Below are 16113 nucleotides of genomic sequence, written 5' to 3'. Positions count from 1 at the left end.
TATATATATATATACATATATTAGAAATGTGCACAATACAGGAAATGTATAGGGTGACAGTGTAATTGTAAAATATAAGATACACCGTGTCATAATGATTTGTTAGATTATAAATGCAATTACATTAGTAAAAGCAGTAAAAGGATGACATTCAGTTACTTCTTCCAGTTCTTAAAAAAGCAAGATGTCCAAGAGACCGAGGCACCCTTCAGCTTGTTGCTCAACGGCAAATCAACAAGGCAAGATCAAACTAGAATTTAACCTAGTGGATTGGAGTAAAAAGGATTTTTTGTATTTGCTAAAACTCAAAAGTTGTTGATTTGTAAACAATTATTCTGAATAACCCATAGACCTGTGAGCAGTTTGCATTAGACCTGTGTCCAAATAATTGTCCCTTTGGCCCACAATTGACACGAAATAATGATAAATTCAGATCTTTCAGTTGTGTGATGACGTGTAATCTATAACTAAAATATAAAATACGGTACAATATCGATTTTGATCACTGATTTTTGCTTCCCCTTTGTAAGATAAATGTCAAACAAATGTAGAAAAAGATCACCACTACCAGTGGTTCATCCTCAATTATTGTACATGTGTTTTGCCATTTTCATCTCTGTTTTCTAGTGTCAAACAAGGCTATAGAGACAGGGTAACATTCAAAACTCAAACCACAAGTCAAGACATAGTGATGCCCTTTATTTTTGACTAGTATAGGCCATTTGATATTTGATATGTCAACTGAAAAAACATTTGTTTTCTCCTTTTATTAGTTTAAGGCCAGCTGGTTGAGGTTATTAAAAAGCTCTGCTATATATTCATAGGAAAACTATCGGCAAATGCAGCATTTACAATTTGACTATTTGATTTATTTTCTAATAATTCAAAACATTCGGTTACTGTCTTTCCTTAGGAATACTGCACATTTCTATGCATACGGAATCTTTAGGAAGCCACGCAAGACAGTCTCAAAATATCAATCTCAGAACAATTTTGCTTGTAAAAGGTACATGTTATATGAGGCAGTGTTTTGAGATCTATTTTGTATTTTTGATTGACACCTTATTATGCACTATCATACATAATAAGGGAATTATTTCAGTAGTGAAAGGTGCAGAAACACATGTTCCCCTTAATACACTACTAAGGAGAATTTACAAACTGCATAATGAGCAGTAATGGCAATCAAAGCATTTCTGACAAAAGTTATCAGGGAGTTACTGATTTTATTAACTTTTATTTACCGCTTAATCAGTTAAAGCCAGTAGATAGATGATAAAAATGATCATCACTTACAACACCAACAACTCAGATTTTTGTCAGCTGAAAATACAATTTTAATGGAATGAAGAGATGAAAAAAAAGAGATAAACAAGTAATTCTCTAAATCTTTTCCTATGACTCAGAAGATATCTATACATAAAGGAATTAATAGCAACACCTAACCTCTTTGTGGATTGTTTTATTTGTAAATATTGCTAGATGTTTTGCAGAGCCAGGCCATAGGACACAAGCAGCCATTTCAGTCTTGTAGCTGGAATTGTAATTGTAATGAGTGGGTCTCTAGATTTCTTATAATAAATGTGTTCTTCAATGGAAAAACATCCACAATTTCTTTATGGCTTTTTTTTTTTTTTACTTATTGCAGGTTGTAGACTAGCGTATGGCTGCTTTTGGTACATTGAAACTTAAATACACAACAACTGCTATCAGCACAGCCGCAGTTGTACATAAATCAAATGGTCTGGCAGTCACCACACTGTGTTTTCTGTGGAAAAATGTAGGCTATTTGAGAATCTGCTTCCTGCTGGAGCCTCACTGAGCCCGGGGCGTGACGTCACTCTCCCAGAATGCATGGCTTCCAGCGCGGCGCCCAGCAGTCCAGGCCCGGACTGTAATAAACATCTTTAAAACTTCTTCTAAAATGTCGATGTGGGTACAGAATGGAGGCTGGGTGGACAGCTGGTCTGAGGCACAATCGGTAAGCGTCTTCGTGTTAGATTCTGTTGACCTCGGTTATAGTTAAACGTGTGTTTATGAAACACAGAGTTAGCTCCCGCAAGACAAACTCCGATACAACTTGGTGAACCGCTAATCTTTTGTTTTTTAACCAGCATGCTACCTTGGAAAACTTACTAACTTCATCCATACTAATACTAGATAGTGTTATTGGGTTTCTTTGATGGAAAATAAAAGTAGCACAACGAATTCGAAAGCCTTCAAGTACTAAACAGAAGTCCCCGTTGCCGAATTTTGCAAAGGCAGGGAGGCTAGGAGTCAAATTTAACCCAGGTCTAGTAACGTCCCGGTCCCGCAGCCCCTTCCACCCGAGACATCGTGATTTCAACCAAGTTCTTATGCAGCCTATATGGACTGTATTTCCTAGTTTAGTTTGTACTTTAACAACCCAACCCACTCGGTGTTGCTTTCATATGGTGGAATATTTAATAGAAGAAACGTAGCGGTGAGGGTGTTGAATGTAGCTCCACGGTGGGGACCCACAAGATGGCACTAACAGCTCCCATCACATCACTCCTAGAAAAAAAACTAACACGCGAAGTCATCATTTAATTAACTTTTGTTTGTCTCATTGTCAACAGTTTCCACAGAGAGATCAATATCAATAATTTAAGTATACATCTCTCAGTGTTTGGTTGACTGTTATACTTTGTGAGACTGAGTTGTAAGCACATTGTTTACAGCTGAATACTTAAAAATAATTTATTTCATATTCTGAAGGGGTCTAGCAATTTCCAACTTCAGTGGGACACCCTAGTACAGGGGTGTCAAACTCATTTTAGTTCAGGGGCCACATTCAGCTAAATTTGATCTGCAGTGGGCCGAACCAGTAAAATAACAACATAATAATATAGAAATAATGTCAACTCCAAACTTTTGTCTATATTTTCAGTTAAAAAAGTAAAAGTAAACAATCAAAATGTTTACATCTACAAATTGTCCTTTCAAACAATGTGAATAACCTCAACAAACTGAAAGAATAAGTGTAATTTTAACAATATTCTTCCTCAGTTTATCATTTCCACATGTTCATTATAACATACAGATCACAATGGGTCTACAAATACACAAAACATTTAGTATCAGACAGAATATTGTTAAAATTGCACTTATTTTTCTTAAGACATTTCAGGTTTTTCCACATTTGTTCAGATTATTCACATTTTTTTGTGAAATTATACTTTGTTTTAGTATAAATACATGAAAAATATTTACATTTACAAAGAGAGAAATCTGGAGTTGTGAGTATTTATAGATTATTATGATAGAATTTTACTGGTCTGACCTATTGGAGATTGAATTGGCCTGCATGTGAAACCTGAACTAAAATGATTGTTAATTTCTTAATATCTATTTTTGTATTTCATAAGTTCATCCCAAGGGCCAGACTGGACCCTTTGGCAGGCCAGATTTGGCCCCCGGGCCGCATGTTTGACACCTGTGCCCTAGAAAAATAGATAAGAGAACACAGTGCATTTTTGTGGACTTCATATTACTTAATCCACAGTGAGTATACTGTTGAGTAGGGATGTGTATTGGCAAGAATCTGGCGATACAATACAAATCACAATAATTGGATCACAATACGATATATCACTATATATCATAATACTGTTAAAAAGACAATTCTTTGTTTGTTTCTTTTTTTAAATGATTATTTCCTTGAAGAATTGAATTACAGCTGATATATGCACAAATACTAAACACATTTTTATTTGATCAGAACAGGATCTAATGCTACATCACAAAATGTTCCTGTGTTAAAAATTAAATTATGTTTTACAGACATTACAGTTAAGATCCTGCTCAAATGCTCATATTCTATTAGTTCATAACTAACATCAGAACATTATTTTTGTGCAATCCCAACAAAGGAACTAACATTTAATAAAAGAGTGTTAAATAGTAATAAATAAAATATAAACAAAAAAGAAAACCAAAAACAAAAATGAACCTCCACCGTATCTGCATTTGAATAAATACATAAAAATATCCATACAGTACTTTTTAATATTGATACAGTATCATGAAATGAAATATTGCGATATATTGCAGAGCCGATATTTTCTTACACTCCTACTGTTGAGTATTTTCAGGTCAGTCTATTTTGAATATGCAACAAAACAAATAAAAAATCCTGTTCTAATCTTTAGAAATAAAACAGATTCCAATTTTAGACAGCAGGACAGTGACTGAGTCTGAATTATTAAACTGCCGTTTGTGGACACGAAGGAGCAGTGAAGTGTTATTTTGTGCTATTTTCTTGTATTTTTCTACAGATAATGTCATCAGTTCACTGAAGTAACAGTTAAAGCATTTATGTTGGCAAGTGAACTTTCATGATCATCTTTGTGTTGTGTATGTTACATCAATGTACATACTAATGTTAAATTAGAGCACTTAAAAAAAGTAATTACACCATTACTTATAACAGTAATTTGTTTGTTGATTTGACAGAAAAGGCTGATATTATATGGTGAAGCGAGCATAATCATTTAAGCCACATTTTGCAGAAAGTCCACAAATGAACAATTTTCAGTATAGATGCTGTTGCAGCAGCAGGTCAAGTCCACTTCATGGCTCTGCTTGAAATCGTTCCTTATTTATTATGTAGTGCATTAAACTGACTTGGGAGTATGTGACTACCTACTACACAGTGCCCTCATTAAATTTCCAATGCATATAAAAATGTTACAATTTTGTTTTGTTTTTTTAAATTATTGTTGTATGATTCCACATATGACTTGTATGGTTTGTTTAGTTCAACATATAAGGAATAGTGAATAATTAGGTCAGGAAAAATGTATTCATTCATCAGTGTTTTGAAATGGGTTTCTTTTTTTACATTCTCAGTATAGTTAAAATTCAATTCCTTCATCTTGGCTTTGGATTAAAGATGACTCAGAAAGAGCTTAACTCTCTTTATCCAGCAGACGGGAAAAGTTTGCAAGAGAGTTCTATTTTACTTTGAAAGTATATATTTATTTAAGCCTTGCAGTTAGTGAGATAGTATGGGTAAATTATCAAACACTGATAAGACCAGCAGTAACATCTTTGGCTGCTTCTCCTGTGGTCAACTTGGTGCTTTTTCTTCCAATAGTTTTCCCACAGATGCACGGGAGATGCTAACTGGAAAAAAAAAAATGTAGGACATAAACAGTTTGGCCCTTTAAGAAAAGTTTGGAGGCAGGATCCCACTGTTATCACTAGTAGTACTACTACTACTACTACTACTACTACTACCACTACTACAGTCTTCTGATGAGCTATGTATGTGTCAGGGGGGATGTCATGCGAGATATTAGTAAAAACTTGGAATTTATTAATCTTGAATATTAATTGTATTATATCTACCAACCAGTAAATAAAGTCTGGCCTACAATATAAACTTATCGTCAATATAAACTCAGTTGAAAGTTTAGAGTTTACAACTAAATTATTAGCTGTAAACTTACAGCTAATAATTTAATAGCTAGCATTTGGCTCACCCTTTTCATTTTGGTGCAACATTTTATAAGAAGAAACATTTTACTAATTACTTACCAATTTACTACTTGATTTATAATTTTTCCCATGGTCTACCTTTTGAAAAGTAAACAAATTGCAATAAATAGGGGTGTAACGGTACAGAAAAATTTTGGTTTGGTATGTTTTCGGTACAGGGGTTTTCGGTTTGATACATTCTCGATACGTTTTCGGTACAGTGAAGGAGACCAGTGAAGGGGGGGGTGCACTTTGTAACTGCCGAAAGTGAAACTTAACACGCTTCGAATGTCCAACCCAGGTTCTGTTATACTCTCTGTTGTCATGTTTTACCCTCCCTTATCGCCACTCCAGTCTCAGAATAAAGTATTTTGTTTAGTTTTTGCAGCGGTGCCACTGCAGAATGTGTATATAGGGGGAAACCCTGTACATGGGTTCTGCTTGCGGCCACCCTGCTTCCCAAGTGTTTTGCGTTCTTCACATAGGCTACATGTATTCATTAGGTACACCTCCATATTGTATCGAAGGCCCCAAACCGAAACGGTTCGGTACAGACGAGTTGTACATGTAGTACTAATGAAGTGAAATACTTGTTGAATTACTCTACATATAGAATTGGCACCTACGCGATGTCATTTGTGTGTCATGTCAGCTGCTGTGAAATATAGATCAGCTGATGAGATGCACACCTGATTAAAAATTTCAAGACTAGTTAAAAAATTGCATGAATTTACATTTTGTACTGGTGGATCTCAAGAAAGTTCTAAGTAGAATTTCAAAGTGCAAGCAGAAGAAATGGGAGTGACACAAAAAAAAATTAAGTAATTTATTGAAAACAACAACCTCAGCAGTGATGGCGTGTTGTGAGAGGCCTTGCTTATGCAGCTCAACCATCCGACCATGTTCAAAGAGAGAAAGCTTTTTTTGCCTTTGACATCAGGAGGTCCTGACAGTGTGAATACCTGACACAGAATAACATTGAATCCACATTTTAGGACAGATTTTGGCTTTTAAAGCCTGTGGTCTTAAACTTTTGATCGGCTGATGAACACCCTATATCAGTTTGTTGTTTTCAATAAATTGCTTACGCAGTTTTTTTTGTCTCACTCCCATTTCTTATTTTTGCATTTTGAAACTCTACTTAGAACCTTCATAAGATCCAACAATGCAAAATGTGAATTCTTGCAATTTTTCAACTGGTCTTAAAATTTTGATCAGGAATATATTAGAGGGTATGGCTTACCCTAGAGGTGAAAATGTAATTTTTAAATACAGCTATAACAATAATAATAATAATAATAATAATAATAATAATAATAATAATAATAATAATGATGATGGTAATAATAATAATAATAATAATAATTATAATAATTATTATTATTATTATTATTACTATTATTATTATTATTATTATTATTGTTACAATAATAATAATAATTATTATTGTTAGTAGTAGTTCTTGTTGTTTAAATGTGCTATATAAATAAAGTGGATTGAATTAGTATTATATCATGGATCAATTAATATAAGATAGCCAATTAATTGGCCAATATGATCCATAGTACTTGATCAAAAATTCTGTTAGTGTAAACCAAGAGGCAATGACTTTGGCTCCAAAATGAATGTCTGTATGGAAATATTTTAGTAGTAAAACTACTGAAGGCCTCTGAGGATGGCTCCAAAAAAGCCTGGCTTGCAGACTTACATTGGACCTGTCTCTAAAAAAGTCAGTTTTTACCCCTCGGCTGAGTGGCGTCTGGCTGAGGAGTATTAGTGCGCAGCACGTTATGCTCAACCTAGACGTCACTCGTCTCATTCTACTCAAACCATCAAAGATTTGTGGTAGTTCACATTAAAATGTATTGCTCTTTCAATAATATCTCATGCCAAAGAGATGTCTGCCATATTTAGGTTTCTGATAGGCCTGACAGTTGCGTTGGCTGCTGAGTTGGATTTTTAGAATGGTTATTTGATAAAATTTCTGACAGACAACTCAACTTTAGTTGCATTTAGTAAGATATTATTTGGCTGCCTTTGTTAAGCTAAGGGGGAAGGCACAGTATGAATTTTAAAACAGAAATTGCTGCGTTGAGCCAGTTTTATTACAAAATGCATACTTTTATACATTCGTTTGCCAATAGTTGTTTTATCACCAGCATTGGTGTGTTTCATCAAAATTAAGTCACCTGATAGTTTAAAAAATGTTTTGTATTACTTTATGTGATTCATGTGATGTGAGAAATTGAGTGTGTCTGTCTATCTATCTGTCTGTCTGTCTGTCTGTCTGTCTGTCTGTCTGTCTGTCTGTCTGTCTGTCTGTCTGTCTATCTATCTATCTATCTATCTATCTATCTATCTATCTATCTATCTATCTATCTATCTATCTATCTATCTATCTATCTATCTATCTATCTATCTATCTATCTATCTATCTATCTGTGTGTGTATGTATGTATATGTATATATATGTATATATACAGGGTGGGGAAGCAAAATTTTCAATATTTTGAGGCAGGGATTGAAAGACAGTGTATGACCAATTAGTTTATTGAAAGTCATGAGAATTTATTTGCCACAAGAAAATTTACATAATAGAAAATGTTTTTATTCTATGTGTCCTCCTTCTTTCTCAATAACTGCCTTCACACGCTTCCTGAAACTTGCGCAAGTGTTCCTCAAATATTCGGGTGACAACTTCTCCCATTCTTCTTTAATAGTATCTTCCAGACTTTCTCGTAATAGTTTTGCTCATAGTCATTCTCTTCTTTCCATTATAAACAGTCTTTATGGACACTCCAACTATTTTTGAAATCTCCTTTGGTGTGACGAGTGCATTCAGCAAATCACACACTCTTTGACGTTTCCTTTCCTGATTACTCATATGGGCAAAAGTTTCTGAAAAGGTATGGATAATAGTGTTAGGTATGATTATGACATCAATATATGTTTGGTTTCAAAACAATCGACGTAGTGCCTGCTGAGAAAAAACAACTAAATATTCATTGTAAATTTTGCTTCCCCACCCTGTATATATAATTAAAAAAACAAATTAGCAGTGATAAAGTGAATATTTGACAAATCTATAACTGCACTATGGGCCATCCACAAATTTATGTTATGGGTGAATTCAGTTATTTCTGTACCAGGTGAATTTTGATATTTTATTATAGTGGAGAGGCAAATTCAAAGCTTACTTGATGAATATGAATTTAAGTTACTGAAAATTGTTAAGGAATGGTTACTAGAGGACTCCTTAAATCTAAATCTTTCTAGGTTGGCTGTGATACTTTATTTCCCACAGACAATAATAAAAAAAAGTGGTACGTAGTGAGTTTTTGACAGATTGGTTTCTTATGAAAAAATAAAAGCTAAATCTAAATATCATAAGGTTAATGTATCCAGAGGAGAATGCAGTAAAATTGGGTTCAAGTTCAAAATTTTTAAAATTTTCATTATGTACATACTTTATAATAAATATTGTCTACTGTGCAAACCTGTGGAGTCAAATGGATGTGTTACACTTGTTTTTTGCTTGGCATGACACTGCATAAATTTCAAATTTTCTTACAGCGATTTTGTGTTTTGCAGGTCTATAATGATGCTAAGCTGCCTCTGTGATTCAGCTGCTGGGGTGATAGGGACTGCTGAATACTAAAACGGACTACAGGCCAGTACAAGAGCTTCTCTCAGGAAACACAGACCCACTCAGAGCTTCCAAAGCTCCTCATCCCAGCAGCCCTTTTGGGGTTGCTATGGCAGCTGCTGTCACAGAAACCAAGTGCTGGACACAGGCTTGCCCCTGTAAGGCGGGACAGACCACTAGTCATTGCCACAAGGGACCATCACACAGTCAACACACAGCACTTAGCATTAACTTGAGCACTCGAAATTCACAAAACAAGAGATCTGTAGGCTGATGGTCGGCTCTCTGGGGAATCCTCATGAGTGTTGTCTATGTTTGCTCAGGCTCTTGGCCAGAGTCCCTGTGCACCAGCAGAGTCTGTACAGTTACTTCTGTTAGACCATGTTCCATCAACAGGACCATCTAAAGAGCCAGCTTCAAGAGAGCCACGCAGCCAGCAGGCAGCTCTTCCACTGTCAGGAGTGTGGCAAGCAGTACAACACACAGCTTGGATATAGACGACATCTGGTGGCGGCACACAGCGCTGCAGCGGGTCTGCCCTGTCCTGAGGGTGCACCATCCCTGTTGGAGCACCTGGGTAGCCATACTGACAGGCCTCCACCTTCAGAGGGAAACACTAACGCTGCTGTGCCAGTGAGAGAGAGAAAGTACTCATGTGAGAGGTGTGATCGGCGCTTTTACACTCGCAAAGATGTCCGCCGTCATGCTGTGGTGCACACTGGCCGCCGTGATTTTTTGTGTCCCCGCTGTGCGCAGCGCTTTGGCCGTCGAGACCACCTGACCCGCCACTTGAAGAAGAGTCATGCACAGGAATCAGGTTTGATGCCTCCTGGCACACCCAGCACTCCTGTGGCAACACCGACCCCTGCCACCCAGTGCTCAGTGAAAGAGGAGCCCAGCCCTGTGACCTCTGACCTGGGCCCCATCTCCAAGGAGCCCATTGAGACCTTCTCCAGGGACATGTACAACTCGTACTCCATGGCTAGTCCTGTCCCAGGCATGGGCCATCCTCATAGCCTGATGCAGAGCTCCTTGCCCTCAGGCATGGGTGTGGGTCGCCACATGCCCCCCCAGTCCTCTCACCCCCATCACCTGCAGCCCCCAGCGGCACCGCAGCAGCAGCCTTACAGCAACATGGGCCGGTACCAGCATGTATCTACCTCATATCCTCGCACTGACGTGGACAGTTTCCTGCTGGACCTACAGAGTGTCCCACCACCCCACTTGGGTGCAGTCAACTCCTCTACCTCTACTTCTGCCTCCCCTCAGCGGGAGGTGCTTGGTGAAGGGGTGGGTGCAAGTGGTGACCCTCACCTGCTATCAAGGAGCCCCGCTATCTCCTCAACCGAGCTGTCCTGCTCCACTAACATGGACCTCGGGCCTCTGCTGGGCTTCTTGCCTTTTGGTCTGCCACCATACAGCACCCATATGGGGATGGGGGGGTTAGTTATGAACTATCCACCTGCAACCAGCTCCACCTCCTCTCAGTCCTCTTCTACTGGGCTGTCCTCACAGGCTCCAGGGCCCTTCTCCTTCCTCCAGCCTCCCCAGGCTCATGTACCCCAGGGTGCTGGAGCCCACAACCACAGCCAGCTACCTCAGGCCTACAGCAGTCCTACTATGAGCACTTCAAGCTCCCTACCTCACTACTACCAGGCCTTTCAGCAGTAAGCAGCTCTGGCCCCACACTCTTTTGTGAAAACGCAAAAATGAGAGAAACACAACTTTTACTTTAAAAAGAAACTTTAGTCAGTGCTAATAATGTTAACCTCAGTTGTCTTTTGTTGAACACAACAAATCACCTCATCAGTATTACCTCATTATTTAAAAAATAATGCTTGAACGTTTGAGGGGAAATGTAGATGATCTCACTACAACCAAATGGAGAATGACTTTGATAAGTCAAATCTGTTACCAACAGTGAATGCACTTAACACACTTGTCACATGTGCAGCACACTAGTATATCCGGTATCCAGCACATTATTATTATTAAAAAAATTATCATCATTGTCCCTGCATGTGTGGAAACCCTTTAAACCCATAATAAGAGTCAGTAAGTGCATTTGGTTATAGTTGATATGAAACCTGCTTGCAATTCTGACATTTTAATAACAAAATGAACCCCTATGTGCAACTCGGTTAGTTACTAACAATAGACAAGTCAAAAATGTCCCACACTGGCAGGTGAAATGAATTACAAAACTATTTGACACATGTCAGAGTGTGATTTAAAGTAACATTCCTTCTGGAAAAAAATGTTACATACAGCTCCTCTGATATCTGTTAAAATGCAGTTGTGAAGTCACAACAGACTGACTAAGTTAATCGTCACAAAGCTAGTTTCTTTGCTGTGTTTTACAGCATTTCTGGAGTAAATGCACTTAAATTCCATTTTCAGCATCTTAGACCTTTAAAGGGCTCTTAGATTCAAAAGCTGCTCCGCCACTACTGTCTGTTAGTCCCAACTTAATGGGTCACACAGACATGAGTAAAAGAGTATTTTCATCTCTGCCTTTATAGTTGGGAGAATGCCATTATGAGTTTATTAAGAAAAAAAATCAAGAATATGTAGGTACAGCACCAATGGATCACAGATCCAGCTGCAGCAGGCACCCAATGAGCCAGCCTTGATGTGAAGGTCAAAGTTTCTGGACAGTCGTTGTCACTCTGTGCCAGGTCACTATCGTCGGGGTTGCTGGGAGTACATTAACTACACATCCATTTAACGTCACACATTAAATGAACACTTGGAAATCAACTAGCAAGCTGGGGTTCATTTGCCAGCTCATCTACTGGCAGTTTTAAACAAGTCAGTCATTTATTCTGGGTGGGTTCACCTACCTTTTAAATATCTGGATATAGACTCTAATCTTTGTTGTAAAAATGGTGTTAGTATTAATGAGGTGGTAACCCTGGCTGTGTGACATGCCCTGGGACACTGGGGGACAGTACTGTGTTTCATTTTCTATTTTGTTATTTTTAGTTTGGACCACTGGGTCTGGGCAGGTGGAACGGTGGCCTCCTTGCTGTAAATTTCTGACTAGTTTGAATAGGAAGCAGCTAAATTCTTCAAAGGCCTTTCCAGAGCACTATGTACCCATTTCCTACTTGTATTGATGTTCCTGTTAGTATTGACGCCCATTCCTCCTCGGCTGTGGTGCTGGATCTAGTGTGAAAGGTTTCTGACAGAATCAGGACTAGAGGCATGCCCCTCCTCCGCCCTGGTCCTTTTGCTGCAGAGGCTCAGCAAAGACAGAGACAGGAAGCTGCTTTTTCCAAGCCCCCCCCACCCCCACCCCCAGAGTTCAACAAATGGATCCTGAGCAGCAGCCTTCAGTAACAGATGCTCCTCATGAAATTGGGCATGTATTGTGGAGATGTCTTCCCTCTCCACCACCACCATTGCAAGTGATTGATGTGATATTAAAAAGAAGAGGTTTACAGAGATAGCCCCATCTCTCCCCTCTGCCTTAATTTCTTCACCCATTGCTGAAGGACTTCACTCACTAGCATTGTCACAATCTTCAAAGTGTTAGTCTGATGTCTTAAATTTCTACTGTTGTGCCTCTTAAGAGTGTCTAATCTCTTGACTGGGTTTAAGCACTTAACGACGTGTTTTAAAAAACAAAAAAGGATAATTTTGAGCTGTACCTCAAACATGCAGAGTTGGGTTTATGTTTTTAATTGTATTTGCTTCTAGTTATTTTGGCTGTTACTTGTGCCATTTAGATTAAAACTATAAAGGTAGGTTTTATAAATCTAAACTCTTTATCTAGCAGCAGACATTGACATTATAATTCAGTCAAACTTTCTACCTCTACCATGTCATATTATTTTCCATCAAAAATCATTAGAAGTTCTAACCTGTAACAGTTGATCAGTTTTTATCACTGTAGAAGTTGGAGATGTTTATAACTCAACTTTGAAGTACACACACTTTTTCTATCCTTGCCTTTGATATTTCTACTTATTTACTACCTCAGAAGAGACAGGTTACTGTCCGTCTAACTTCAGAGAAAATGTCTGTAGAGTTTTATTTTTGTCAAAACAAGCACATATACTTGTAGTCATTACTGAGGTTAGCTCACAGGAAAATGATGTCTAGCACATTTACCATATTGACTATATACATTTTTTTCTGTAACCTTGTATCTGCCTCTTCAGTCTGGAATGTTCTATTTATGTTGAACAGTTGGCATCATGTAGGAAAAGTACCAACAACTCTGTGGTTGTCGATATTTTAAAACTGTTCTCTGATTGATGCAAATTTATCCTAAACATGTTCAACACCTGCTGGCTCCGCTGTGATGATCTGCTCCCTCTTTAAATGTCGCTGAGTTCAGTGAAAGTGAACAAGTAGTTTAAAGACTGTGGACATTTATGGACCCTGTGATAATTGGCTCTTTTCAACCATGCAGTACTTGTTTGACTCGAGTGACCTGTGATTTTCCCAACAGGGAAAAGTCATAATTTGTACCTGGTCTTATTTTCTTTTAGTTATTTGAAATTCTTTTTTTTTTTTTTTTTTTTTTTTTTTTTTTTTTTTAGTGTTCCAATCAAGCTGCGTTCATGGCACTTTCAGACCCTAGCAGCTTGTGGAAAAACCTCCTTACTCAGCAGAGCATTGGACAAGAGCTCTGCCTTTTGTGTGGCTTTGTTAGAAATAGTGGTACAATGAGGGAAGAGTGCACTCGTACACAGATTTTTAACTTTCAAACTGGGAGTTGCAAATCACCCCAACAGTCTGAGCCATTTGTGTTATAGATGTTTACATTTGTGACTGCAAATAACTTGTTGGTGCAAACGCTGAGCTACTGTGATGTTAATGTACAGCTGACTTGGAGACAATAGACAGCTGTTCACATGGTGTTTGTCATCAATGGTCATGGTTTGTTATAACTGTAACCATCATATCGTACTTTTAACCAAGCTCTACACATCAGACAGGAAACGTTTGACCATATCGTTTGATGTGATGAATTGTAAGGGCAGTGATGTTCTGCATACATCAGCCCACATGGAATCCAGACTGCTTTTGGAAGGTACTGACTAATGACCAGTTATTTAGGTCAGATGTTGAAAATGAACATGGTGAATATACTTAGATATATTTGTTTTTAACCAAATTGTTACAAACCTGGGGTCAGTGGGTGCCCACAGATCATTTTTACCCAGTAGCAGAACATCCTAGAAGCCCAGTCAGGTCATGGTCTTAATGTGCGAGACTCGCGCACCTCAAGTCATGTCACAAAATGTTCTGCTTTATGCGTTTGCTGTTATCATTTTCTGACATATTTGGGGATGTGGATAATTAGTCTGCACAACACCATCCTCAGGTCAAAGCATTCCAGACTGAACACAGAAACAGTGCTGGGCAGAAGACAAACAGGAGACCAGTCTTTATTTGAAGTACTATGGTGTCACCTGTATGTGGGTTGGCTCGGAGAACGGCTACAGCGCAGGTTTCACCACCCTTGACATAGATAGATTTTGCAGTAGGTGTTTGTATTATCATTGAATAGACTAGAAGACTGGGAAAGAAAAGATATTTTCTAATTTGTCTGAACGTAAAGTAATACAAAATAAATCTTTAGATTTCCATTGTGTTCTTGTGTGTGTTCTTCCTAAAGGGTTGTTGGAAAGTTCAAGTTTTTTGTTGACAAGTTGGTGTCCAGCATTGTCACAGCCATGAAAAACCTGTGAAATTCATGTGATTTTTAACTTCCCTTTACCATGTTATAGTAGAACATTAGGGCTGCACAGTTAATCCAACTGTAAATGATAATCACAGCATCAAACTGCAAGTGGACAACTGCTGTATAAATGTCCAGATTTAGGATCTTATTTTAGAAATATGGGGGAGTGCATGGGAATAATTTGGATTTAGTGACATTGAGGCAGTGTTGCTACATTTTTTTAAGTTTTTTTTTTTTTTTTTTTGTTTAAGTTGATACAATAGAGTTTTAAAAATTTAGATTAGAACAGTAATCTGTTTTCCTTGTTTCATTGGTAATCAAGGAAGTTGTATTTGGGATTGTTAAACCAGACTGAGATTAAAGCAATATAAAAACAAGAATTAAAGTCAAGAACATTCAATTAGTTAACTTTTTTAAAGTTCATTTTCGCCTATATGAAATATTCACAACTTTCATACAAGTCACATTACCCTCGCCCTGTGCCAGTGGAGTTCAGATTCTGATGGTTCAGTGTTTTCTTAGTAAAAGTTTAATATCGCATGACAAGAGGAAGAGTGAGTCCCATCAGCTCCAGGTTTGTTATGTTTGTCATGGATCAGCTGGAGGCTTTGTGGGTTCAGTCCATGGATGTACAAGAGATGTGTCATAAGGCTAAATCCTCAACAATTTATGATTTTGATGTTACATGTCACTTTTTACTTGCGTGCAGCTAATAATAATCATAAGAGTTTGGAACAAAGTTACTAGATGCAGTCCTTCAAAAATGTTTATGATTTTGTTTGAAATTCATCCAATTGCTTAAGAACAAATTAATGAAATTTGTTACAGATATAGAATTCTTCCAATGAATTCTGTATAAAAATACAACATGTTAAAATGCTGATATTTTAAAACAAACATTGCCAAGCTCTGCTCTCCTGATAACACACACAATGAATGGCATTAACCAGCGGCTAGCATAACGGCTAATTTAGTGTTAGCACGGACTCTAAACTCATTGAAAATTCAACATTAGCGAACTCAAAACTCAACAGAATTCTTACAGGATGAGTCGGATAATACAAAGACAACTTACAGAAGTTTGGCCTCCTTTAACTAGTGATGTGATGTTCACGAACGAATCAAATCTTTTAAACGGTTCTTTGAAATGAACGATGGGAACCGAGTCTTTGTAAAGAGCGGTTTTTGTTTTTTTTTAAGGAGGGAGTATCCGATTGCCTGTCAATTTAGCGTCACTGGGGAGGCATTGGCAGGAGGAGAATGTTCA

The 16113-nt window shown here is 37.7% G+C and overlaps 1 protein-coding gene across 1 annotated transcript; it reads left to right on the top strand.

Moving 5' to 3' along the window:
* Nucleotides 1-1836: 1836 nt before the first annotated feature.
* LOC115422846 (zinc finger protein PLAGL2-like) lies at nt 1837-14751 on the top strand. Its single transcript, XM_030139433.1, has 2 exons — nt 1837-1981; nt 9094-14751. The coding sequence occupies exon 2, from the start codon at nt 9530-9532 to the stop codon at nt 10817-10819; it is 1290 nt and encodes a 429-aa protein (XP_029995293.1). The 5' UTR covers nt 1837-1981; nt 9094-9529; the 3' UTR covers nt 10820-14751.
* The last annotated feature ends 1362 nt before the right edge of the window (nt 14752-16113 follow it).

The sequence above is a fragment of the Sphaeramia orbicularis genome, chromosome 7 (assembly GCF_902148855.1).
Source record: "Sphaeramia orbicularis chromosome 7, fSphaOr1.1, whole genome shotgun sequence".
Classification (NCBI taxonomy): domain Eukaryota; kingdom Metazoa; phylum Chordata; class Actinopteri; order Kurtiformes; family Apogonidae; genus Sphaeramia; species Sphaeramia orbicularis.
The sequence above is the reverse complement of the archived record's forward strand: the minus strand, read 5'-3'. Positions and strand labels throughout refer to the sequence as shown.

What these genes read in the sequence shown, in the direction of transcription:
- LOC115422846 (XM_030139433.1), top strand. Translation starts at nt 9,530, where the DNA reads ATGTTCCATCAACAGGACCATCTAAAGAGCCAGCTTCAAGAGAGCCAC.